Raw genomic sequence first — 26209 nt, 5'->3', positions numbered from 1 at the left:
AGAGACACACTCATCATCTTCACCCCTCTTCCCCCACTCCCCACCCCCATATATATACATATCTTCCAACCGAAATATTTTTATCACTCAATAACTCAAACAGTCTACTAAATTTAATGTTAAGAGGTTCATCAAACCACATTCCTACTTAAGTTAACATCAAACCACCACCCAACACTCAAACCAACCTCTTCTCTAACTTCACAACATCCTTCCACCAACTTGACACATTCCTCCCTCCACCCCTAACCCGCGCATCATCTACGCCATATTTTGCAACCAAAACCTTATACCACAACCCCTCTTTCTCAACCAACAACCTCCAACTCCACTTCCCTTAACGAGCTAAATTAAATTCTCTAACCTTTCGGACCCTCAATCAGCCAACCTCCTTATTTAGACAAATTTTGTCCCATTTCACTCGGTTTATACCTACTTGAAGAATGAAAAAATTTGAAAACATTTCTATTCACTAATGATCGGCAATATTTGGCACATGACCAAGTAGTAACATAACATGAAAATTCATAAGTAAGCAGTTATTTTTTTTGTCAAGTAGTCTAGTTATTTTTAAGCATGTTAAATAGTAAATTTTTGTTAAATTTTATGGAAATGTGTAAAGTTAATACATTAGGAATTGAAATATTTTACTTTTTAAATATATTATATCCATAGAGTGCTTAAAGAATGTCTCAGATACTCGTTAACCAAAGATTAATTTAATTTTTGTCAAGTACTCTAGTGGCTATACTCACATGTTTAAATGCGGAGAAATGTGGAATGCAGGGTTCGAACCTTGACCACTCCAATAATGTCTCTAATAGCTGTCATTTGAGCTACACTTATGAGACAAATTAATTTAAAATTTTAATTTTAAATCAAATTTCCATTTTTATTTATTTAACTCATTTTAGAGCTATGTTGCCCGGGTGCGGGTACGGTACCGGTACCCGGTACCGGTACCGGGTACGTTATTTTTAGAAAAACTAAGGTACAGGTACGTCCCTATAATTTTTAAAAAAATATAATTATATATATCAAATAATAGAGTTATATTATTAAAACAAATAATTAAACATAAAAAATATCACACCACACTTTAAATGTAATTTAAATTGTTCGAAACAACAAAATATGAAATTAAAAACTAATTAGCTCAAAAAAAGTCAATTATTTCTCTCTTCATCATCACTAAAAAGAGTGACCTCTAGTTAGGTTCATCGTGAGAAAGACTAGCAATTTCAAGAATATCAACTATATATTAAATAAATCTCATTCATCTCTACGAATATCCCACATTTTTGTTGCACTTTAATTATAAGTATTAATATTTCTCTTTCTTGAGAGAAGACGAAGATTGGTATGAATAAAAACTAGATCTTCATCTCTCTTTGAATTGAGTCTATTCCTTTTCAATGAATGAGTGAATAATTTCGATGGCTACTTTGTTATTGTTTTTTTAGCAATAGTTGCTACTTTTATATTATAAACAAATAAAAAAACGTAAATCTTCCTATAAAAAAACTACTAATAAAAGAAAAAGGAGAAAAAAAACCATGTTTTTTTGGATTGGTGTACCACGCGCGTACCACAGGTGTACCACGCGTGTACCCATTGCAAAAAACAAAAACAAAAACAAAAAATAGGTACGGCGTCGGTGCGTACCGGGGAAGTACCATACGTGTACCGGTACCCAGTACGTATCCAGTACCGATACTCAGTCTAAAATGGAGTACCCATGCAACATAGTTTTAGAGCCATTCCATAAAAAAAAAAAAAAAAAAAAAAAAAACTCATTTTAGAGCCAAAAACCTGTTTTATGGTAAACTCGCGTTTGAAGTCGTTTGACGCAGAACCAAAAGAGCACTTAATCTCATGAATTACATTAAACCATGTACGAGGAAATTCAACAATCTTGTCACATTAACTGCTCCAAAACCTCACCTTCACGTCGATGCTTCCATCATCAAGACAGGTTTCGATCCCAATACATACCGTTCCAATTTCCTTGTCAGCACTCTTCTCCAACGCGGGGATTTGAAAGGTGCTCGCAAATTGTTCGATGAAATGCCTCACAAGAACATATTCTCCACTAACACCATAATCACGGGTTATATCAAATCTGGCAATCTTTCTGAAGCTAAAACCTTGTTTGATTCCATGTTTGAACGTAATGCTGTTACGTGGACAATGTTGATTGGTGGCTATGCTCAAAATAATCGATTTCGTGAGGCTTTTGGCCTTTTTGTTGAAATGGGTAGGCATGGGATTGATCTGGATCATGTTACTTTGGCCACTTTGTTGTCTGGGTTCACTGAGTTTGATTCTGTTAATGAAGTTAGACAGGTTCATGTTCATGTTGTTAAATTGGGATATGATTCGACGCTTGTGGTTTCTAACTCGTTGCTTGATTCTTATTGTAAGACTCACAATCTTGAATTAGCTTGTCGCTTGTTCAATGATATACCTGAGAGAGATTCTGTTACTTTTAATGCCTTGTTGACGGGATACTCAAAAGAAGGGTTTAATCATGAAGCTATTAACCTATTTTTTAAGATGCAGGAAGTCGGGTATAGGCCAACCGAGTTTACTTTTGCTGCAATTTTAACAGCAGGTATACAGTTGGATGATATAGAATTCGGACAACAAGTTCACGGTTTTGTAGTGAAGTGTAATTTTGTTTGGAATGTGTTTGTGGCTAATGCATTGCTTGATTTTTACTCGAAGCATGACCGTCTTGTTGAAACAAGGAAGCTATTTTATGAGATGCCGGAAGTGGATGGTATTTCTTACAATGTACTTGTCACGTGTTATGCGTGGAATGGAAGAGTGAAAGAATCTCTTCAATTATTCAGGGAATTACAGTTCACTGGATTTGACAGGAGACAATTCCCATTTTCTACCTTGTTGAGCATAGCTGCAATTTCTTTGAACTTGGATATGGGTAGACAAATTCATTCCCAGACTATTGTGACGGATGCGATTTCAGAAATCCTCGTAGGGAATTCAGTGGTTGACATGTATGCTAAATGTGGTAAATTTGGGGACGCAAATAGGGTCTTTGCAGATCTGGCTCATCAAAGTTCAGTGCCATGGACAGCCATGATCTCGGCTTATGTCCAGAAGGGGCTTCATGAAGATGGTCTAAAGCTATTCATTGAGATGCAAAGAGCTAAAATCGTTGCTGATGCAGCCACTTATGCCAGCATTGTAAGAGCATGTGCAAGTTTAGCCTCATTGACGCTAGGAAAGCAGTTACACTCACATATAATTGGATCGGGATACATTTCAAATGTATTTTCTGGGAGTGCACTAGTTGACATGTATGCAAAATGTGGATCCATAAAAGATGCACTTCAAATGTTTCAAGAGATGCCCATAAGAAATTCAGTCTCCTGGAATGCACTGATTTCAGCTTATGCACAAAATGGAGATGGTGACCGTACCCTTAGATTGTTTGAAGAAATGGTTCGTTCGGGTTTGCAGCCAGATTCTGTTAGCCTCCTTAGCGTTCTGTGTGCTTGCAGTCACTGTGGTCTAGTTGAAGAAGGCTTACAGTACTTCCACTCCATGACAAAAATTTATAAACTTGTTCCTAAGAAAGAGCATTATGCATCGGTAGTTGATATGTTATGTCGTGGTGGAAGATTTGACGAGGCAGAGAAATTGATGGCTCAAATGCCTTTTGAACCTGATGAAATAATGTGGTCATCTATTCTCAATTCATGCAGAATCCATAAAAATCAAGAGTTGGCAAAGAAAGCAGCAGAACAACTATTCAATATGAAGGTACTTAGAGATGCTGCTCCATATGTTAGCATGTCCAATATCTATGCAGAAGCTGGTGAATGGGACAATGTAGTGAAGGTGAAGAAAGCCATGAGAGACAGAGGAGTAAAGAAAGTCACTGCTTATAGTTGGGTCGAAATCAAGCACAAAACTCATGTTTTCACAGCCAATGACAAGTCTCATCCACAAATGAGAGATATAATGAAGAAGCTTGACGAGTTGGAAGAGAAAATGGTGAAACAGGGGTATAAACCAGACTCAAGTTGTTCCCTTCACAATGTGGATGAGGAAGTGAAAGTAGAATCTCTCAAATATCACAGTGAACGCATTGCCATTGCCTTTGCACTAATTACCACCCCAAAAGGTTCACCTATATTGGTAATGAAGAACCTGAGAGCTTGTACTGATTGTCACGCCGCCATCAAGGTGATCTCCAAGATCGTTGATCGAGAAATCACAGTCAGGGATTCAAGTAGGTTCCATCATTTCAAGGATGGGTTTTGCTCGTGTAGAGACTACTGGTAGCCTGGCTTTGTTCAATCCTTAAAACCATTAAATGAGAGGTAATCCATAGAAAGTAGAGTTTCCAAGGCTAAGCCACTTTTTTACTATCATTATAACTCAAGTTGTCTCACTCTTGTACCATTCTTCCAAAGACCCATAAAAAATATATTTTTTGTTTTTTTACATGTAATCAATCCTCAAACAAATTGATTAAGAGCGAATCGTAGAAAGTATTGTAAGGCAACGAAAAGTTGCTGTTCAAAATTGGTGGTATACTTGCAGCAAATTATATATCAAACCTGAAGTATTTAATAAATATCAACCAGTTCACTATTTAAATTCGTGTTATCCAATTTTGTTCCTGTCTGGTTTTTATTCAACCATTCTAATAAACTGATAAAAAAAAAAATGACATTCTGAACTGATGTTATCCAATTTTATGCCTGCATGATATGATCTTTAAATAACGATTCATATTTATTTGTAACTGGCTACGGAAAATGAACTGTACTTTTTCCCATTTTCAACTGCATCAAATTTTGGTCAGTGCCAAAATCCCTTGCGCTTCGGCATTGGGCTGCTTAGTTCTTGTGACCTTTTAGAAAATTGAGTTAGGGACAGTGCTGCTAGCTGTTTTGTTGGAGCAGTTCCACTTTCAAGCAACTGTACTAAAGAAGTTATAATTCCAGTTTCAGCCGCACGCTTTTGCCATTCCAATTTTGTTGGAACTGTAAGATGACATAAGGCACCAACAGAATTCTCTACCAGCTTAATCTTTTGGAGATCTTTGTCCTTCCCTTCTTGGATACAATTACAAATGATTGGCAACGCCCCAGCATCCAAAAGCCACTGAGTGATCTGTTCAATTTTCGGAAGATAGCGTATTGTTCCCATAGCAGAAACAATTTCCTCTTCATCAGATGAAGATTTTAGGATCTTGAGTAAAGTCTCAACACACTTCTGATTCACATGCAGCAGTACCGTGGCTTCATCACGGCTTTCAACCATGCAAGAAAACAGCTTCACAGCACTTGCACGAAGATTTATGCTTTCATTCTCAAACAACTTGACCAATACTAGAACCGATGGGCACTGAAAATATATAAGTAGACTATTTTATACATTGGCAAAAATAAATAGTTTTGGTGCTTAACTATTTTAGACATGCCTGCTTTGACTATATTGAATGACTACTTATAGAGACTAGTGTTTCAGAAGAAAAATAATTTTCATCTGCTGTATGGACGTTTAGTTCAAGCTAGATGCGTACCTTTCTTAGCTTATTCCTGATATCTGAAGATGACGGCGACTGACACAGGGCATAGAATGTCTGGATAATATATTGTTGCACATCAGGCATTGTGTAGCTAACCAGAGAAAAGGTTAAAAACGATCTTCATCGGATTCTAACAATGAAACTAGTGTCTGTGTATCCTGAGAGATGGTAGTTGCAGCAAGTTGCATAATTATGGGAGCTACATGTTCAGACAAACTTGAGGAAGGAAGGCTGTGCTGGAAAAGAATGCCAAATAATAGGCATGCTTGCACCTTGTCAAATCATTTCGAGTCCATTTTTCTTTAAGCTAGATAGATTCTGAAGAGCTTTAAGGGCAACCAATTTCATCTGGACATCGTTATTTGAGACCAAGTGAAGAAGAGGAGCCTGAATGCCACTGTCAAACAAGATCTCCTTATTGTGGTCTGTTGACTCCATTTCTGCTAACATCTTCACCATAATCATCTTCACATCATCTGGTGCTGCATAAATATAAAAGTTATAGTAAAGGCTTGTTCCTCACATCATCCTTTTTTTTTTATAACAGACATGTGCATTAATTATAGTGTCCATTTGTAAATGACATTGATGCAGTTCCTCAAATAATTTATTTAAACAGTTAATTGAAACTCTCAAAAACTGTAGATTAGAACAACATGGTTCCTAAACAAAAAGGTTTCTCACTAGTGCAGTTAAGAAGGTTTCTCCTCATCATTGCATAATCACTGAAAATTAAAAAGCAGCAACCAATCACTGACTCAAAATTTAAGGTTCGAGATAAACCTGTGGAGAGACACTGCAATAAATGCCTGAAATAATTTGCCCTTGCCATTTGTATAACATTCTGATCATAGCATGAAAGCCCTGTCTGGCAGCTTGACTCTCGTCACTGCTAGGCATAGTCACCAATAGTAGTATGCAACCTTGAACTTTTCCAATGTATTCTCTTAACAAATCATATTTGGATAGTTCCAGCAGTAATGCCACAACCAACTTCCTTTCCCCCAAACGACGCCCGAGAAAATGGACAATAGAGTCGATTGCATTATCTACTTTTGCAATTCTTTCCTGAAAAATTTTCAGTGTTAGGCGAAAATATCTATGAAATTACTCATAGTTATGAAGCGTATTTGCATGTCTAATTACAGGGTATATTAGACAGAATAAGGGGTTTAGAGATTAGACCAAAATTATAGATGAGTTTGATGAGAATACCTAAATTCATATTAGCTAGTGTTTTCTCTAATGTAAAAATAATGATATCAGATTTAGTATACAAAGTGCATTTAACAAATGTTTTAGTGATGCATTTATGATACAGAATAAAATTTTGCATTAGCCCTGTCTGTAAATGTTTGAAGGATTGACTTAGGCCTGATTATTGAATGAAGAGAGGAGCCTCCGTCTTTTACAGATTAAATTTAGTTCCTATATCAGGTCTGTTCTTGAATGTAAGTTAAACCGTTCGAAATCTCTTTTTTAAAACATTATTCACTATGTTTAGGTTTTAGCCAATGTGGAAAATTAGATATATCTTCATTTTATTGAAACATGAATAATAACTGTAATCGATCAATAAACCTTTAGAAAGACAAATTTTAAACATACCAAGCTGCTACACCACACTTTATTTCTCATTTTCAATTTCACTTTTAAACTCTTCAAGCTCTTTCTTTAATGTTGACCGCTCTTTTGTAATCCCAAGAGCATCTGCAATGAGAAGCAGCAAATCATTTGCATAGGAGCAGTCAAAATTCTTTTCCTGTATCCCTAACTCAATTCTTTTCCTGTATCCCTAACTCAATTTTCTCTAATATCTCTTCTTCTGATACGGCTGCCTTAAACTCAGCGGCCTGCATATTGTCACGCAACCTTTTGATTTCTTCAGTTATTCCGGCAGAAAGGCCTGATGTAGCCAAAGGAAGAAGACCAATTATTGCCCTGCTGATCTTACTTGTTTTGTGTTTAAGCGCTTAGCAACAGTTCTGCAGTTCACTAGGAGATATACCTTGCTCTTCTTGCTACATTCTTGAACCAGTTTCTTTGCATATTTGATTTCACGATTCAGAATCTCAATGGCGTTGTTGAATGTCTCGGAATCACTGACCTTTTCTTTCCTCAATTGTTTTAAAATAGGTGCAATTATTTGTAAGTAATCTCCAAGTTCCTTAAAACTACGTACCCTTCTTCACAAGGACATCGTCTGAAACAAATACAAACTCGGAAACAGTGTTTGTAATTTGAGAAATAGCTTCCAAAGCAGTATCGGAAGTGAATGAATCGAGAGCCATCCGATTGCGATGATATGACACAATGAATCTAGAAAATAAAATCCCTTCTTCTCCCATGAAACAAAAACAACAAATAATGTTGGTAAGATGATCACAGAAGTTTGTTCTTGCAACTTGTGATTAAGGAATGCTTCCATAGCAGTTAGTTACAGTTCAATTTGAAATATCTACATGAAAACCATTTCCTATGGATATTATGTAGGGCACTAACTAAACTAAGGATTAAATCCACGTGATAATCATAATTTAATTTACTTTAAAGTCTACATTTGATTTGTAATTATATGGTAGACACGTATTGAGAGAGAGAGAGAGAGAGAGAGAGAGAGAGAGAGAGAGCTGGGGTGGAGGCACGGGAAATGGAAGCATGGAAAAATAGATAGGGAGAAAGGGAGAAGAAGAAACAAGGTGGCGCGCGCAAGTGAGAGAGCGGAAAAACTGAACAAAGTTAAGTTATTCTGTTTGAGTAGAAAGAAAGAATGAAGTTAATAATATTGAATGGATAGTGTTAACGACTGAATCTCCATGATATGAAGGAAGACGAAGATTCCTTCCTTCCATTTTTCTTAGTCCAAACCAAACTCTATTTTCCTTTTACTATTGCTTTGACCATAATCTCCTCTTCTAAAATCTCAGACTATAGAGTTGTTTGATAATGTTAAGTAAAAGCATAAAAGCAACAACTCATATCACAAAAGAACTTGCATTAGAGCATCTTATATAGTTGTTTAAACATACGGGTTGGTGTTGGAGCATAAAAGCAAAAACTATAAAATTATTTTTCAGAAACCCATAATTCTCCATGAGAAAAAAACAAATGGCAATACATAGTAGAAACTAAAACCATTTCATACAGGGTGTTACATTTTTTTATTGTTGAATTCAAACTTGAAGCTAGCCATAAAACAGAAACAAACCCTTACAAATTCAAGCAAAGGTGTGTGTGTCATCGCAATTTTACTCCTGTCTGGTTTTTATCAAACCATTCTATCACATTCTAAATTGATGTCATGTTATCCAAAATTATATTCCTACATGAAAAGATCTTCAATTAACAACCTCTATAGCAGAATTTGAACCACTATTGTTCCTCTATACGCAACCGCTATTGTTATAACGGCTAAAATGGCCCTATAACACTACTCCCTCCCGTTTTAACTATAAGCAAATATTGAATAACTAATGTATCAGGTTTTTCATACAAATCTTACATAGCATAATTTTCTGCTATAACAATCAACTATTTTCTGTTATGCATGATTGACAACACTAATCCCCAAAATGCAATTGTTTGATCATATAGTACTATAAGATAATCAACCTAAAAACCTAATGATTAAAACCTAGAAACATAAAACCAACAATTCATCATAGTCACAAACAGAACATATATTATTCTCTCAAGACTATAGTAATAATTTAAACATAATGATAATTGGAGTATATAAAATCTAACAAATTATAAAATCTCCTTTCAATATCCCCAAAATTCTCCAAAACAAAATGCAACACATAATAAAAATTCAATTTCATCAAAATAAAAATTAAAAACCCTCTATTTCTTAACTAAATCATCAGGAACCATTCTAAGTTGCTTTCTCTTCTTCGACTTAGCAATTTTCTTCAGCGTTTTAGGGTTAGAAATTATCTGCAACTTAGTCCCAGATCTCAAAATATTCTCTTTCTTCTTCTTCTCTCTTTCTTCTTTCTTCTTCCTTTTCTCAACCTTATTCAACCGAATCTCTTCTTTCAACTCATTAATCCTCTCCTTATACGCCATTTTGATCTTCTTCTCTCTTTCCCTTTCTTCAAACGTTGTTCCCTTTCTGCTCACATGAAGTGCCGAAGCACGACGAGTGCGAACCTGCTTCCACTTTCTTCCGGAGACTTTACCGGCGATTACTCCGTCGTAAGTCGGTGCTCCAAACGACGGTTTGTTTGGATCTGATGCTGATGGAAGAGCTGATCTTTTTGCTGGTGGAGGTGCGGTTTCGTCGGTTTCCATGGTGTCGGGTTCTTCCATCTTTGCATCTTCGATTGCTTGTGCTTGTTCGCGTTTGCGTTTGTAGGTTTTGCCGCCGAAACCTTCATCGAGGCGGCGAAAATCGATTGTGCAAGCCATTGTTGTTAGAGAAGAAGATGTAAAACCCTAATGCGTTGTTTAGGGTTTATATATGATTTGGATTTGGATTGTCGCTATTTGATTTGACGAATATAACCTTCTCTTCAGTCATTTTTAATTTTTTATACAGATTTATTTATTTATTTATGTAGGGATGTAGAAATCAAAGAAATGTATCCAAAAGTTAAATACAAAATTGATTTTATTGTTTCTGTATTTTTTTTTTTGGGGATTTATTTTTTCTGTATTTTAAACTTAATTAAATACGTTAAAAGTGGTTTTTTCCTTCATAATGTGGGACAAAAAGTGAGTTTTTTTTTTCTTTCTCTCTTTATAATTTGGAATAGAAGGAGTATATTCGACATCTATTATTTTGAGTATTGTATTATGATATTGATATTTGGCCAGATACATGTCCAGAGCTAAGTTAAGCTCAAGATAAACTGAAATAAGCCCACATAAAAGGGATGTGTTTGGAAAAGATGTCTTGAGACCAGGGAGAAAATGTGGGTGACAGCCGGCAACCACGATGATTGATAAGACAAGGAAGAAGTCCACAATTGTATTTGTTGCTAATGTCATTTTTTTTTTCTACGTGCTTCATTTTATGTGTGAAAAAAAGTAAATGTTTCTATTACCTAATTATATTGCTTGTTATAATTTTGAAAGATGGATGAAATAGAAATATATATTATAAAGAATAGAGAAAACGAGAAATCGTGGTGATATTGAAAAATAATATCCAATGCAAAAGAAACCCCGAGTTTAGCCTGGGAGGAATGTAAAGTTTAGTATGAGCAAGTATGCAATTTTGAGTGAAACAACAGGAATGGATCCCCTTTAGTGGAAATTCCACCGCACACTCTCGTGTTTTGATCTAAACCATTAAAACCCATCTTTCTCTTTAACTTTTTTATCTTTCTATTTTTTTGAACTGTTGTGATTTCACAGGACAAAAATGTCACTCGAGGGAATCCATTCCCCTAACAACTAGTAAACAATTTGCTTTTTTTGTTCTATTTCTTTTAAGGGTGTTTTTAGTTTTTGCAGGTTGTGGGCTACTAGTGGTCCATATAGATTAGCTCATATTTTAAACGGGTTTGATAGGGCCAGCTAAAAAGCCCTTGAAAATTTTGGAATAGAATTTTAAGGCTCATGCCCTACATTTTTACGAGATTAGAGGGTCGGTACCTCTACCTTTTTTCAGGCAATCCAATCTATTAAGAAGTACATCTTTTCTTCTTTTAGACAAGTCTAGTAGGCAAGAGAATTGTTATAGCAAGCATGACATATGATGTTTTCTCTTTAGGCCTCCCACGAATCTTTCATACCCCATAAAATTCCATTTTGCCCTTCGAAATTGTGAAAATTTTGAGTCAGCAAATTCGTTTACCTAAAATGTCAGTTAGGTGGTATAAAAGATACGTGGGAGGCCTGAAAAGAACACATCTAGATATATTTGTTTACCATTGGTAGGTGTGAGATGAATGGAGAGAAGAACATTCACAACTGCAAGGTTAAGTTAATGTTTGGGCAATGGTAAACACTCGTGGATGCATCTACAATATTAAAAGTATTGTTTGATAATTTGGGGTACTTAGATTATTAACTCAAGCTAATACCTACTGTCGTTGATTATTTTCACAAAGGCCAAAATGATTTACAGAATTTGGTGCCGTGTTGAATGAATGTAAACGTCTTTTTAGTTTGTATTTTGAAAATTCTAATGCTGAGTTTAATAAAAGACAAGCAAATGAGACAGCTCATATTATTGCGAGGGTAGCCACATCTTTAGCTAGCTCTAATATTTTTATTAATGTACCGACATGTATCAATCATATTATTATGAATGAAATGCTATAAGCATTTTAAGTAAAAAAAAGAAAAAAGAAGATGTTGACATAAAAATAGTTAATGCCCCTCTTTTTGCTTGTATAATATTTTTGAGGTATGTTATTCAAACATCATATTTTATTGACAAAAATACGACAACGTAGCTCATCCACTCTATACACGCACATCGAGACAACTCAAAAAATTATTAAAAATGTCAAATAGTACATGTTATCGTATTTTTGTTTGTTACTTGAAGTCTACATAATATTTCTCAATATTTTTGTGGTCTTCATTACAAGCAAAAAAGAAGTCTGGATCACTTGAATTTTTTTTTCCGAATAGTTCATCATTAAATTAATATAAAAGAATACATTTTTATGTACAAAAAAAAATACATTTTTTGCATTAGTAAGCATGCAACTATATATTTTGATAATAGCATGCCACTAGATTTTAATTTTATTTGTAAACGTACAACAAGAAATATTAGTATAGTCACAAACGCAACAAATCATATTTCAGAATAACCATTGACAGATAAAATTGAAGTAGCAAATTTTTTCCAAAAAAAAAATGGTTTGAATTTTGAAGCTTTTAAAAATATCTTTGAATAATATATTAGTTTGTGAATTATTATGTTAAACATGTTAAACCTATATAAGATAATAATTATTTTACTTTAAAATATTGTCATTTTAGTAAAATTTTGATTTTTTAGATTATTTAAATTACAAAATTATCCTTATGAGAAAATTACATATATATTTAAAAATTAATTATTTTATTATTTATATTTTAATAATTTTCATTTTTTTATTTTAAAATATATTTTATAGAATAAATCAGTAATTTTTTTTCTTATCCTATCATGTTGGAAACCAACTCAAATTCAGGATAAATTTTTTAACTAGGGAGACATGATAGCATAAGCTTCAGGATTAACTTATCATATTCTGCTGTGTCACCAAACACTGGATTGAGTCAGGATATGATACAATTATCCTATCATGTGCACTAAACGAGATAAGATTATATTATCCTAAGAAAATTTAAAATTTTGTCTAATAGAGATTAAAAAATAAAATTGTTGGATGAAAATATGTGATTCTTTTATAGGATAAAAATTCATTAATTATATAAGGATGAACAAAATTTAATCTTAAAAAATAGATCACCTAATTAAAAAAAAGATTACACTGTATAATTTGAATTTATTTATTTATTTATTTTTAATACACCGGACAGCTATTAATTGATGACCTAGTTAATTACTTAGCTGGTTAATTGACAGCCAGGTTGCGTGATCTTCACGTTTATTACTGTAACGGTAATAAAAAAAAAATCTATAAATACAATCTCACACAACACAAAGGATTACTAAATCAAGAACGCTCTCTCTCTCTTTATTTCTTCATTCATTGCATTGCAAAGTGAGTGAGTCTTCTTTCTCTCTTTTGCAATCGATCGATCATCGCTAGCTCTCTCTCTGTTCCCTCGATCAATCGCTCTCTCTGTATTCCCTCGATCATCGCTCTCTTTTGCTTCATTCATTAATTCGTTGATTCTGTGAGTGAAATCAACATGAATCGTGTTAGGGGTTTGAATGCTTCTGCTGGTTTCATGCTACCTGGCTCCATGCTTGACAGTATTTTTGTTGTTGATTCCTTTGTCGGTGCCGCGGGTAGTCGTCGTCGCAACAACAACAACAACAGGAGGCTCTCTTCACCACCAACAGCAACAACAACAAGGGACATAGGAGGAGTCAATCATCGTCCACATGTTCCTCCTCCTTCCTTCAACGTTCTTAATGGAACAATGGCAGATGATTTTGTTATTGTCTTTGATACTTATGTTGGTCGCAACAATGCGCTGCTGCATACAACACCTTTTCCTCCTCATCCCATCAATGTTACAACAAAATTAGATAACGATTCAGAAGCAACATGTTCCATATGTCTTTGCGAGCTCTCTAACGATTCATCGGCTGTTCAGATTAGTTGTTCGCATGTTTTTCACAGAGATTGTATCGAAAAGTGGATCACCGTGAAAAGGACATGTCCTCTCTGTAGAATAATTGTTTAGTTGTTAGTTAGTTAGAATAATTGTTTAGTTGTTAGTTTATGATCGAACACATATGTGTGTCTCTTGTTTGTGTGTTCTTCTCGTTTAAAGAAACATTTTGTACCAATTTATATCCAATTATTGGAATGACTTAAGCGTTTTACCTGACTTTTTATCAAAAAAATTTGTACTTTGTTTAGTTCAATCATCATATTTTTAATTTTTCTTGTATTGTTTTTACTTTTGAATGGATCAAGATTTATTAATAAATTAAACAACATAATGGGTGCCCTCTTTTTTATTGTTTTCTCAATTCAATAGATGAATAATGTGTAATTAATTTGGCATAATGTGTATCAACTAATGATCATATGCTGTCAAGGGTGTAGCTAAAAGCCGCCCTTCAAAACTGTCTTTGTTGGTGTGGAAAATTTTTCAGAACAAAGTTGTCGCGACAAAAGACAATCTCATGAGAATAGGATTGATTGGTCAGAATTACCGTTTGGGTTGTGCGAGCGAGTGTGGAGGGGAAGAATAGGTTTGTCGTTCTTTTCTGTAAGAAATGGAGGCACTGCAGCAGAAGCATAGGTTCATTTTATGTTGAGGTGACTGGAGCATCAGGCTGTCATTGACATTAATATGTCCATAAAGGCGGATGAGGTGTTGGCTGGTTACATATAAGGGTGAAATGTCGTGTTTCTCCTTTAATGGTGTCTCACAATTGCAGGCTTATTTTGTGATTAAACATTTACAGATAGTCGGATAGACATTTTATTGCATATATTTGTGCGCCTTGGTACTCAAAGTCAAAATCCTTGCTCTTGCCATCATCGGTGTTGAAGAAATTGGCACTTTTCCTTTTTCATCTCAAAATTTGTGGCCTCTCGTGGCTTGGACCAGGTTCCTGAAGTGCACATATGCCTATTATCTTGGTCAGACTCGGGCACTCGGCTTCTTGTGTATAAATGGATAGTTGAATGAGTTGTATCAGTTATATTTGGATCTGTATTTTATGTTTGTTGGTAGCAAGGATTAAGTGGTAGATGCTTCATAGTATATTGAACTTAGACTTATTTTGTTCTTGTTTTCATGAATTGGGGGATGCTTAGTTTTAATGTAACTATATGCAACTTTGTTAATTATTTTTTCATTTTGAGGCAACTTTGTTAAGTGTTATCCCTATTTGTGTTTGGAAAGTATATGTGCCATTCAGTTTCAGAAATTACAATTAGAAAAATTGATCATCATCAATAGAAAATTTGAACTTTTGTGTACCAGTTGTGTCCCTTTTCATGTTTAGCTGAATGAAACTGTCAGCTAGGTTTACAATTAGAAAAATTGATCATCATCATATATATACTAGTATTTTTTTTTACGAAATGCATGACACAGTAACATAATCGATAAAAGAACTTGAAATTTCATTGACAATTCCTTAAATGCATACAAATGAATGGAAGAAAGCAGACCTACTTAGAACGCAGAGAACCGTCGTCGGTTTCAGTAATACTTGGATTTCTAAGAATAAGCCACCCTATATACAAGCTCATCGACAAGTATTTATAGACTACAACAAGAATAATTGCTATCCTAGGTACATCTCTGCCACACGTATATGATAGATACACTATTTACAACAGCTGCTCTTCAACAAATAACAACACTATCAGTCGAATGCTCGTCTTTAACAACGCATCATGTTTGTCGAAATCTTTTGCTTTCTGATTGTGCAGTATTACTTCTTTAAAACTTCCCCCCTCTGCTTCAAACATCTAAACCTTAATTTTCAACAAATCCAAATTTGTCCATCCAACATATCCCCACTCAGCTACTTCCATAGTTGTTTGCAAAAGCTGTTCCAAAACCTTCCCAATTGTCTTTCAACTTCTGCTGCTTTGATAGGGCAATATCATATAAAGGTTTAGAATTATTTATCATGGACATCAGCTCTTTGGTATCAGTTATCATATTCTTAGCCTCATCTGTCACTTTCTTCTTTTCACCTTCACATCTTTCCATGCTCTCCTTCAACTTAGTTTTTTCCAACTCAATATTTTTCTTTTGCTCAACAAGAATTCGAATTTTTTCATCAACCTTTTCACCCTCTTCGTCAAGATGCTTGGCTTTATCCCCAAACTGAATCTTTTCTTTCTGCAATGATTCCATCTGTTTATTACCATCTCTTACTAGCTGCATAAACTTTTGTCTTTGTTGCAAAGCATTGAAGTGATCCTCAACCACTTTTTGAGTCATGACAAAGTCTTCGAAAAGGTTTTTAATAGAGTATCATCTTCTGAACAAGCTTCACAACATTATGAGAAACTTTTTCAGGGAAGCTTGTCCGATGCATTCCAAAGACGCATATAATTGTTGTTGTAGTTCTACGTCACAGAGAATGGACTTAAGTGATTTATTCAACAGGCACTCAAGCTTATGCAAAGCTTTACTTAAAGCAACATTGCTTGTAGAACAAGTTTCTTTTGGTGAAGAATTTGAACTTCCCATTAAGATGCTTTCAAGTTCAGCAAAAGGGTCTTCATCTGATCCATCTTCAAGAGCAATAAATTGTCCATTAGGTTTTTCTTCCGAACACTCGGTCTCTTCAAAATTGCTACGCTGATGATAGTTGTTTTCTGTTGCAACTGACTCTACAAGTTGTAGATGCAATCCAGCACGACATTCAGTTTGACTCGCTTCTTCATTTCCGTTGCTTTTTAACTGCACAATGTAACAATCATATTCACAATAACGATCTACCTTCAAAAACATAATGAAGCTGAACTAGTACAGAATAATTTATTTTCATCATAACTTGCAGAAAAAACATTGAATTCCTAGTCTTTTTAAGTCTACATCATTTGTTTAATCCTGACTCCTATATATCTAGTTTCTTGATTTTACTATTTACTTATAGTTTGCATCTTCATTCCCTTATTTTCCTTTGTTTCTGACCTGAACAATCTAATCATCAATATTCGAAAATGAAATGATGCTAAAATGCAAGTGTAATATGTTTGTATTTTCTGACACTTCCATGTAAAACGACCAAGTTTGTCAGCATAAAAGTTGCAACATACAACTTATGTGGAGTTTGCAGCATTTCCCTCGTCATTTGTTCCAGCATTTCTATTACAGCATCAACAATGGGGTCCTTCCTCTATTTAGGCACCCCTATTGTGGTGTCAGAAGGGTGTCACATTAAGGACCTTCTCTCTTCATTTTTCGCATCCGCACTTAATAAAAAATTTTAAATGAATGAGTATTGTTGAAATGTAATGATATAGAGTTATTGGTAGGGACTCATTTAGTAAAATACTTTGGACATTCTGAGTTGAAACATCGAATGTTTATTAGGTACTGTTAAAGTAAAAAATTATAAATAAGTGATGTGTACTGTACCTGCGAATTCGACTTAGACACTAAAATGGGAGGAGTTCCATTGTGGATTATCATGCTCTTAGTTTCCTCTCTGGTAGATCCCATGCTCTTTTCCATGTTAAAAATGTGGCTTTCACTCTCATTGTCTTCTTCAACTAATTTGTGTTTAACCCCTGCAGATTTAGGTTATGTGAGTGAGCAAAGATGAAACATTAATGGGAGGAAGATAAGTTCAATAAATTAGAATGATTAACATGATTAGCGTTATGAGTCCTACGTTGAGTAGATAGATAAATAAAACTCAATATGGTCCTTACGGAAGTTTAATATGGAACTTAACCGTGTTTTCTATCACCGGATTTCTTTTGACTCATGTGTCGTTTTTGATTAGGTATCTGTTCCGTCTTATGGTTGGAGGCTTCATTTTCCTTCTTTAATCCCTCTTCAATTCCATTTGCTTATCCAAATCCAAGTCCAATTCTGGCAAAATACTCTCCAATTCTTCAACGCTCACTAGTTGTACCCCACACTCTTTAATAATGATACCAATTGAACCATCAACTTCCTCCGTACTGTTTCTAACGAAGAACTCATAACAAATCTTTGGTTCATAAAATTTGAGAATGCTGTCACAAATGAATGGATCATACCACACATAAGTGTGATGATCGTTCAGGTCTGTAACATCGATATTTAGCCATGTAATCTTTATACCTGCTTGTCCCAAGTTGCATTGACATGTGTTTGGCATTTCCATCCAAATTCAAGCTGTTACTGAATGAAATGTGTTTGGCATTTCCCATAATCTTTGATGCTAAAGTTTTTAAATTTGAAATTGAAACCGGTGATGTGCAGTTAACAACATATAACTGTTTGATGAGAGATGGAAGCTTTGGTAAGCACCGAAGCTCCCTACAATTCACCAAAGACAGAATTTCCAGCTCTTGAAGCTGATTTATGCTTTCAGGCAACATCTTCACATTGCTCCCATCAAGGTGTAATTCCTTTAATTTTGATAGGACGCTGAGGTTGTCGGGGAGTTCAAACAGGTTTAGAAAATCCTTCATATGTAGTATTTTTATGGAATGCAAGCCATCAAACAGGTCATGTAGCTGTTGTTTCTCAACCATTAGTCTACTGCCAGAAATCTTCAGCTCGGTAATAGATCTCACACTAGATAACTCTTTTTGAACATGTTTGAGTCTTAAATTCTCCAGATTAAGTCGTTTAGGTTTGTGGAGACGCCCAATTGATAGGTCCTGTGTTTGGATTCCTGTACTGCTTAAATCCAAGTTCTCAATTAAATCCGATGATACTGAATCTTTGGAAATGAGGAACTTGATCCCCAAGAGAACTACGAGGATCTCTCGCAAAGGGCAGTCACTTCACTTATGCAGGAGGCGTTCCACTGGCACTTAACTTTTGGCTTTACATCCTCGTAGTATTTGCCTCATGTTCAAAGACTTTGGAACTGTGGAATTTGATCCTCGTAGTTCCATTAAAGGCTGCTAGGCTAAAAAGCTCTAATGATTCTGAATGTTTCCATGGCTTAACCTCATGTATCATATCAACTCTATCGTTCAACAGTTGTCTATCTCTTGTAGTTATAACGAGTCTACTATCGTTACTTAGGTCACCGTAATCCCTACATAAATATTCAAACTGATCTAAACTGTCCACATTATCAAGTACAATGAAAACTTTTCTACTTCTCAGCCTCCTCATATGGAAATCCCTAACCAGACACATCTTTAGAAAAGTTCTGTTAGGTTCTTAGTAGCAATAGGTGACCTTATACCAATCCTGTCTAAGTTTCTGAAATGTACCAGTGTCAAACACTCATACGACATGTGTCAGACGCTCCATTTCAGCATCTGACACTCATACAACATGGCTTGAACATAACTCTAACACCTAGCTGACAATTTTATTTAGCTAAACATGAAAAGAGACACAACACAACTGGTACACAAAATTTCAATTTTTCTAATGATGATGACAAATTAGGGGATGAAAGACCTTAAATTGATTAGTTCATTTTTAGCAGTAGAAGGAGGGATTGAAATTGAAGGTGAAAGACATAGTTCAATAGCTGTTAAAGTGTATACCTTAGATGCACCCTGTGAAATCATTTGAACAGTGACACCAAGAGTGCGAAGAACTTGAAAGGCCTGTAATAAAATGCCAGTCAATAAAAAGAGCAAAGCATCAACTTAATACAAAAGAATCATAATCATGCAAGTTGATGTCAATCAACCCACCCATGCTTGAAAAATGCCATTTTTTTTATCAATGCATAGAATTGCCTTTTAAAGAAAAATGCATAGAATTTTTATTCATATGCGGATTTTGACAATGCCCCGAGGCTCCCAAGGAAGAAAAGGCACCACCGAAAAAAATGATATCCCCATGATAAAAAGCAAAAGGGAGGGACAGAAGGTCCGGATAGTGATATTATAGCATCTTTAAGCATTAAAATATATTTTCTTTTAATAATAAATTGTAGATAAATATTCAAATAGAGATAATGCAATACAAAACCTTCTCCAGTATTAGTGACGACATCTGAACGTTTCCAATGAGAGAGATTATGGATCTATTCTTTAGGAGATTCACCACAGAAATTTTTTCCAGCTCTTCAACAACATAGTCAAGTTCCTGGAAAGAGATAAAAAATGACAGCCGATTAGAATTATGCAAGGGTTTAATTGAGCATGCATTTGGTTCTTTTTAGAGTAAAAAATATGTGACGTCAAGCTGATAGATGTTATCTGTTGGAACAAAGAGCACAATATTATCTGAATTGAAAATAAAAATTTTTGAGTCCCACTTCGGTACTAGAACATACTAGTGTGTATAGTATGTATTTGGAAAATAATTAAATTAAGTCTTATTTATTTATTTAATTCATTATTAATTTGGTAAACATCACGTGGAGAATGCAAAATGAAGTAGTCAAAGCTCTTGAGTTCTGGTACCATATATCTAGCATTGTTAGTTGTTGCTTGATAGGGTAATATATTGGTTTAAGGGTTAAGCCTTTATAATGATTTATAACTGCTAACTGCCGCCACAAAAATAGAAAAAAAAAATACATAATTGAGCAAATAGAAGTCGGTGGTATTTGTGTGAGCATTTGAAACCTATGTCCTTCATAAGGTTAGTAAGAATTATGTCATTCAAAGATACTCTTGTCACATACTATTATTACTCTTAACCCGTTGGAAAATCAAATCAAGTAGTATGTTGAAAAGTATAGAGTACATATGGTCAGGTATTTTTCTTCTTCCGTTTTTGGAATATTATTAGTCGAAATGATCTTAATGAATCATATGATGCTAGTTTTTCTGTACACTCATTCCATGCCAAGTTTTATTTAAGCTCTAAGATTATTATGAGATGATCCGAATACTAGTGATGCAGTAACTAATGCATATTTACCTGCAATTGTTTTTACATCTTAAAAGAATTAAGAAACTCTTTGAATTTTATTTGGTTAAGATTCTTTACGGTGTTGTTATAACTAACTAGAATGATTTTTGCAAATTAGATAGATTTGCAATAATTTTTGTTCCTAATAGTTTAGGGAAGAATTAAAGTTATGTGGTGAGTACAGTTCCTTCAAATTTAAGAATGGTCATAGCGCCATATTCCCTATGATTTGAATGATCTTAGTTACCATATAAGAATGGTCTCGGTATCATATTAGAACGGTCATAGCACCGTATTAGAATGGACTTAAAACCATAGCGCAATGGTTTTTAGTACCATATTTGAGGGTGTAATTCTTGCCCAATATCTACAGTGCAGTATTTATCGGTATCAGTAGAACTGGACTGTTTTATCCTGGGGACTTCGTGGTTGATCGTCTGCCTTGCACAATTTTGGGCAGTGCCGCGAAACGTCTTAAAGAGAGCGTATCGACCCGCGACTCAATCCAGTAATCTCTTCGGTGGCTAAAAATTATTTTTAACGATTTTGAACCTCGGAAACAACATTATCTTATGTGGGCCATCATCAGGGAAATAATAACAATAACCAAACACAACCCCATTAGACCGGAGAGACTACTTCAATCAGAGGACGCCATTCCACCAATGTTAAATACGTGTTCAATCTATTCTCACTACCAATTGAGTTAGTGGGAATGGATTGAAAACGTACTTAAAAATGTGTAATAGTTTAATAGTGTTGTATTTTTTAAAAATTGATATACATATATTATTATATGATAATATAAATAAAATAAATAAATATATACTATATGGGTATGGGGCGAGGTGGGTACTAAGGTACCCGTACCTATAACATCCCAAGTTAAATATCTAGAATATAACAGGTTTGTACATAATTAATACTTGGTACATTAAATTTACAATTCCTGACATAATTAAAATGGCACACATAGGTGCTATAACATAAGTATAAAGTCATATACAGTACATGCCATGATCAAAATACATGATAGAAGTACAAAAAAAGCATCTAAACATAATTCATCCAGCTGCAACAGCTACTCCATAGCCTGCTTACCATGTGATTTCTGCTTATCTGAAAAAAATTAATAAGCGTGGGATGAGACTACTAAGCCTCAGTGAGTTCTACTACCCAACTAACGGTGACTACACCGGTGTACCTGAATGTCAGTCCATAGCATAATTTTCATAACATAATTCATAACATAGCATAAAATCATAAATGTGTATCACAATTTATCATCTTGTTCATTTTAACATAACTAAGACACTCTGAGGTGAGCCATTCTCAGAGGCCTGACATATCCGTCGTCGATGATTATACGCATCGGCACGGCATGAAGCTCACAATTATAACATGATTGGATTCATCGAATCCCATAACGTGGTACAAAAGTATCCACCATGATTGACTGACTAACTAAACTGTCCTGAGTTTTTATCCTGCCCATGATTCCCTTCCGGGGCATAACTAACATATTCTAATTTCTTGATTATCGTATACTTAACGTGTAATTAACATTGTAATTATGTATTTTACTTGTAGTAGTCACATAAAATAGCTAGAAGGCTTAGGGATTCAAAAAGAGTGAGATTGTTGTGTTTAAAAAAATTCTGCAGGTACTGACCTGCTACTTTGTTTTCATATTTTTCACCAAATTTTTGCAGCAACTCTCACCACAATCCTTTTTCCTACTAGCCATGAATATTACAGCATATAATACATATTTAAAATGGAGAGAAGCTTTGGGATTAAGCTCCTCTCATACACAATTTGATCCTAAACTTATGTTGGCATACAAAGTTCATAATTTGGGGCAATTAACTAACTAAACTTAAGAACCCACCTAATAAATGGAGCTTAATCCTAGCCTTGAAACTTGGTTACAGATCTGAAATGAGAGCTTCAGCTCCCTCTTGAGCTTTGGCCTTCAATTCCACTGCCTAAATCACCACATAAAAACAAATAAGCCCCATTTCATTACATGTATGTAAAGGTCATAATTTGGGTCTTTAGAGAATGAATGAACAGTGCACGAATCCAAGAGATTGAAATTGAATTTGGAACACATGAACTTACCACTAGTGAGATTGGAGCTTGAGGAATTTAAAACACTACATACATGTGAGTTTTATGAGGAAGTTTAGAGAGATTGAGATGGTTGGGTGTTGTTGTTTTGTTAAACGAGAGAGATGAGATGAGAGAAGGGAGTATTCTGATTATGCAGGAAAAGAAAAATGAAAGTGAACTAAGGGGTTTGGTACTTTAGTAATAGCGTGGGGTCCACTATAGGTTATCTCATTGGTTACACTTGGTCTTTGTTTTCTAGTATTTGGTCATGTCATAATATGATACTCATAATATCTCTAATTGATACATAATACTCATAAAGAAAATGAGGATGTTACAACTTACCCTCCTTAAAGAAATTTCGTCCGCGAAATTTAAAATTTACCTGAGAAAAGATAAGAATAGTTTTTCATCATTTCGGATTCTAACTCCCAAGTGAACTCGCCATCCGGTGACTGAGCCCATTGGACCTTAACTATTGGAATTGTCTTGTTCCGAAGAGTCTTAGCATCACGGTCTACAATGCGAACGGGGTTGGGCTGATACGTTAAATCTGGTTTCAAGTCTATGGTTTCCAATTCTACTGGCTGGAACGGATCTGGAATGAATTTCCTGAGTTGAGACACATGGAATACATCATGCATCCCTGACATAGATGGAGGCAATGCTAACTGATAGGCCACAGGACCGACACGCCTAAGGATCTGATATGGTCCAATGTACCTTGGACAAAGCTTCTTAGTTTTGAAAACACCGCGCAAACCCAATTTAGGCGTTACGCGTAAGAAAACATGGTCACCCTCATTGAACTCTAAAGGTCTCCTTCTGTGATCAGCATAACTCTTTTGTCTACTCTGAGCAATTTTCATATTCTCCTTGACTGATTTGATCTTCAAAGTAGTCTCTTGAATAATGTCCGGTCCTAACAGTCCTTTATCACCTACTTCCGTCCAACACAACGGTGTCCGGCATTTTCTTCCATAAAGAGCTTCATATGGTGCCATTCCGATACTAGCATGATAACTGTTGTTGTATGCAAACTCAATGAGATGCAAATGTTTACTCCAAGTACCACCGTCCTCTAAAACACAAGCTCGGAGCATATCTTCCAAGGTCTGAATTGTTCTTTCCGATTGACCATCTGTCTGAGGATGATACGAAGTACTCATCTTAAGTCGTGTCCCCAATGCTCTTTGGAAAGCATGCCAAAAGTGTGAAGTGAAGATGGGATCTCTATCTGATACAATACTGAGTGGCACACCATGCAGCTTCACAATTTCCTCTATGAAAAGTTCTGCATACTGTGGAGCCTTATAGGTTGATTTCACTGCAATGAAGTGGGCTGACTTCGTTAAACGATCCACAATTACCCAAATTGAATCTTGTCCCTTTTGATTGCGGGGTAGTCCGCTCACAAAATCCATAGTAATGTGTTCCCACTTCCATTTGGGTATCTCTAAAGGTTGCAATGGACCGGCTGGTTTTTGGTGTTCAATCTTAACTTGTTGACATACGATACATCTTGACACAAACTCCGCAATTTCTGCCTTCATGTTTGGCCACCAGTAATTCTTCCTCAAATCATGATACATTTTGGTGGAACCGGGGTGAATTGAAAATCCGCTCTTATGTGCTTCTTCTAAAATTAATCTCTTTAATTCAACATCATTAGGCACACAAATTCTTCCTTCAAACTGAATTATACCGTCTTCAGATACGGTGAACTCTGGTTTACCAATTCTATTTTGCAAGTTCATATCAAACGCTTGTGCACGGCCTATCATAGATCGTAGATCACATGATAACTCAATTCTATTCAGCCTAACTCCATTCTTCTGGTAAGTGACATTCAAATCAAGGTCTCTAAATTTCTCGTATAATCCACACCGATGCATTAATAACTCTGACGCATATAGTGCCTTTCTACTCAAAGCATCAGCTACCACATTTGCTTTTCCCGGGTGATAGTTCAATTCAAAATCAAAGTCCTTCAAGTATTCCATCCACCTTCGTTGTCTCATATTTAATTCTTTTTGATCAAACAAATATCTCAAACTCTTGTGGTCGCTGTACAAGTCAAACTGCACACCATACAAATGATGTCTCCAAATTTTCAATGCGAAAATAATGGCTGCAAGTTCCAGGTCATGGGTGGGGTAATTCTCTTCATGTGGTTTCAACTGTCTTGATGCATACGCCACTACTGCACCATCTTGCATAAGCACGCATCCCAGTCCTTTATTTGAAGCATCACAGTACACGACGTACTTCTTGTTTGGATCTGGAATAACTAACACCGGTGCACTAGTCAATTTCTTTTTCAACATGTTGAAACTTTGTTCACATGCTGCATCCCAATCAAACGAAACTCCTTTTCTAGTTAGATGTGTTAAGGGCAACGCCATTTCCGAAAATCCCAAAATGAATCTTCGGTAATAACCTGCCAAGCCTAGAAAACTTCTAACTTCTGAAACATTTCTAGGTCTTTCCCAATTAAGCACTGCTTCCACTTTCGACTGATCCACTGACACACCTCCTTGAGATATGACATGGCCTAGGAATTTAACTTCCGTAAGCCAAAATTCACATTTACTGAACTTAGCATAAAGTTGCTTCTCTCTTAGAATTTCTAGAACTATCCTTAGATGTTCAGCATGCTCCTGAGAATTTCTCGAATAGATTAGAATATCATCGATGAAGATTACGACAAACTTGTCAAGATAAGGTTGGAAAATCCGATTCATATAGTCCATAAACACTGCTGGTGCGTTGGTCAAACCAAATGGCATGACTAGGAACTCGTAATGGCCATAACGGGTCCTGAAGGCAGTCTTTGACACATCAGAAGTCTTGATGCGAATTTGATGATATCCAGATCTAAGGTCAATTTTTGAAAAGATAGTGGCTCCTCTGAGTTGATCTAGCAAATCATCAATACGGGGTAAAGGATATTTGTTCTTAATCGTGACTTTATTGAGCTGGCGGTAATCAATGCACAACCGCATAGTGCCGTCTTTCTTCTTGACTAACAGAACCGGTGCACCCCACGGTGAAACACTAGGGCGAATGAAGTGTTTTTGAAGCAGTTCTTCTAACTGAGATTTTAACTCTCTGAGCTCTAAAGGAGACATTCTATAAGGTGCAATAGAGATAGGCTGAGATCCTGGAACAAGATCAATGGAGAATTCAATTTCTCTTTCCGGTGGTAAACTAGTTACTTCTTCCGGAAATACATCTAAGTATTCATTGACAATAGGAATGTCGCTGGGACGTAAGTTAGGTTCTGGATTCATTGTGAACATGATACTAAAGCATTTATTCTCGGCAAAGAGATACTGAATCATCTGATGAGTGTTCTGCAGCAGAGCAGTAAGGGCTCTACTCTCTGCAGTGATGTCAATGGGG

The 26209-nt window shown here is 35.4% G+C and overlaps 3 protein-coding genes and 2 pseudogenes across 3 annotated transcripts; 2 read left to right on the top strand and 3 right to left on the bottom strand.

The window, feature by feature from the left end:
* The first annotated feature begins 1562 nt into the window (after nucleotides 1–1562).
* On the top strand, nucleotides 1563–4792 carry LOC123888173 (putative pentatricopeptide repeat-containing protein At2g01510). The gene has a single exon (XM_045937133.1). The coding sequence runs from the start codon at nucleotides 1876–1878 to the stop codon at nucleotides 4312–4314; it is 2439 nt and encodes an 812-aa protein (XP_045793089.1). The 5' UTR covers nucleotides 1563–1875; the 3' UTR covers nucleotides 4315–4792.
* A 44-nt stretch (nucleotides 4793–4836) lies between these two features.
* Nucleotides 4837–7860, bottom strand: LOC123891691 (annotated as a pseudogene).
* Nucleotides 7861–9231: 1371 nt separating this feature from the next.
* On the bottom strand, nucleotides 9232–10015 carry LOC123888172 (protein PXR1). The gene has a single exon (XM_045937132.1). It carries the CDS (start codon nucleotides 9980–9982, stop codon nucleotides 9416–9418), a length of 567 nt encoding a protein of 188 aa, XP_045793088.1. The 5' UTR covers nucleotides 9983–10015; the 3' UTR covers nucleotides 9232–9415.
* Nucleotides 10016–13226: 3211 nt separating this feature from the next.
* Nucleotides 13227–14074, top strand: LOC123888171 (E3 ubiquitin-protein ligase RZF1-like). Its single transcript, XM_045937130.1, has 2 exons — nucleotides 13227–13277; nucleotides 13316–14074. The coding sequence occupies exon 2, from the start codon at nucleotides 13400–13402 to the stop codon at nucleotides 13898–13900; it is 501 nt and encodes a 166-aa protein (XP_045793086.1). The 5' UTR covers nucleotides 13227–13277; nucleotides 13316–13399; the 3' UTR covers nucleotides 13901–14074.
* A 1202-nt stretch (nucleotides 14075–15276) lies between these two features.
* On the bottom strand, nucleotides 15277–20898 carry LOC123891690 (annotated as a pseudogene).
* Nucleotides 20899–26209: the final 5311 nt, after the last annotated feature.

Source organism: Trifolium pratense, linkage group LG6 (assembly GCF_020283565.1).
Source record: "Trifolium pratense cultivar HEN17-A07 linkage group LG6, ARS_RC_1.1, whole genome shotgun sequence".
In the NCBI taxonomy this organism is placed as follows: domain Eukaryota; kingdom Viridiplantae; phylum Streptophyta; class Magnoliopsida; order Fabales; family Fabaceae; genus Trifolium; species Trifolium pratense.
The sequence above is the reverse complement of the archived record's forward strand: the minus strand, read 5'-3'. Positions and strand labels throughout refer to the sequence as shown.

What these genes read in the sequence shown, in the direction of transcription:
- LOC123888173 (XM_045937133.1), top strand. Translation starts at nt 1,876, where the DNA reads ATGAATTACATTAAACCATGTACGAGGAAATTCAACAATCTTGTCACA.
- LOC123888172 (XM_045937132.1), bottom strand. Translation starts at nt 9,982, where the DNA reads ATGGCTTGCACAATCGATTTTCGCCGCCTCGATGAAGGTTTCGGCGGC.
- LOC123888171 (XM_045937130.1), top strand. Translation starts at nt 13,400, where the DNA reads ATGAATCGTGTTAGGGGTTTGAATGCTTCTGCTGGTTTCATGCTACCT.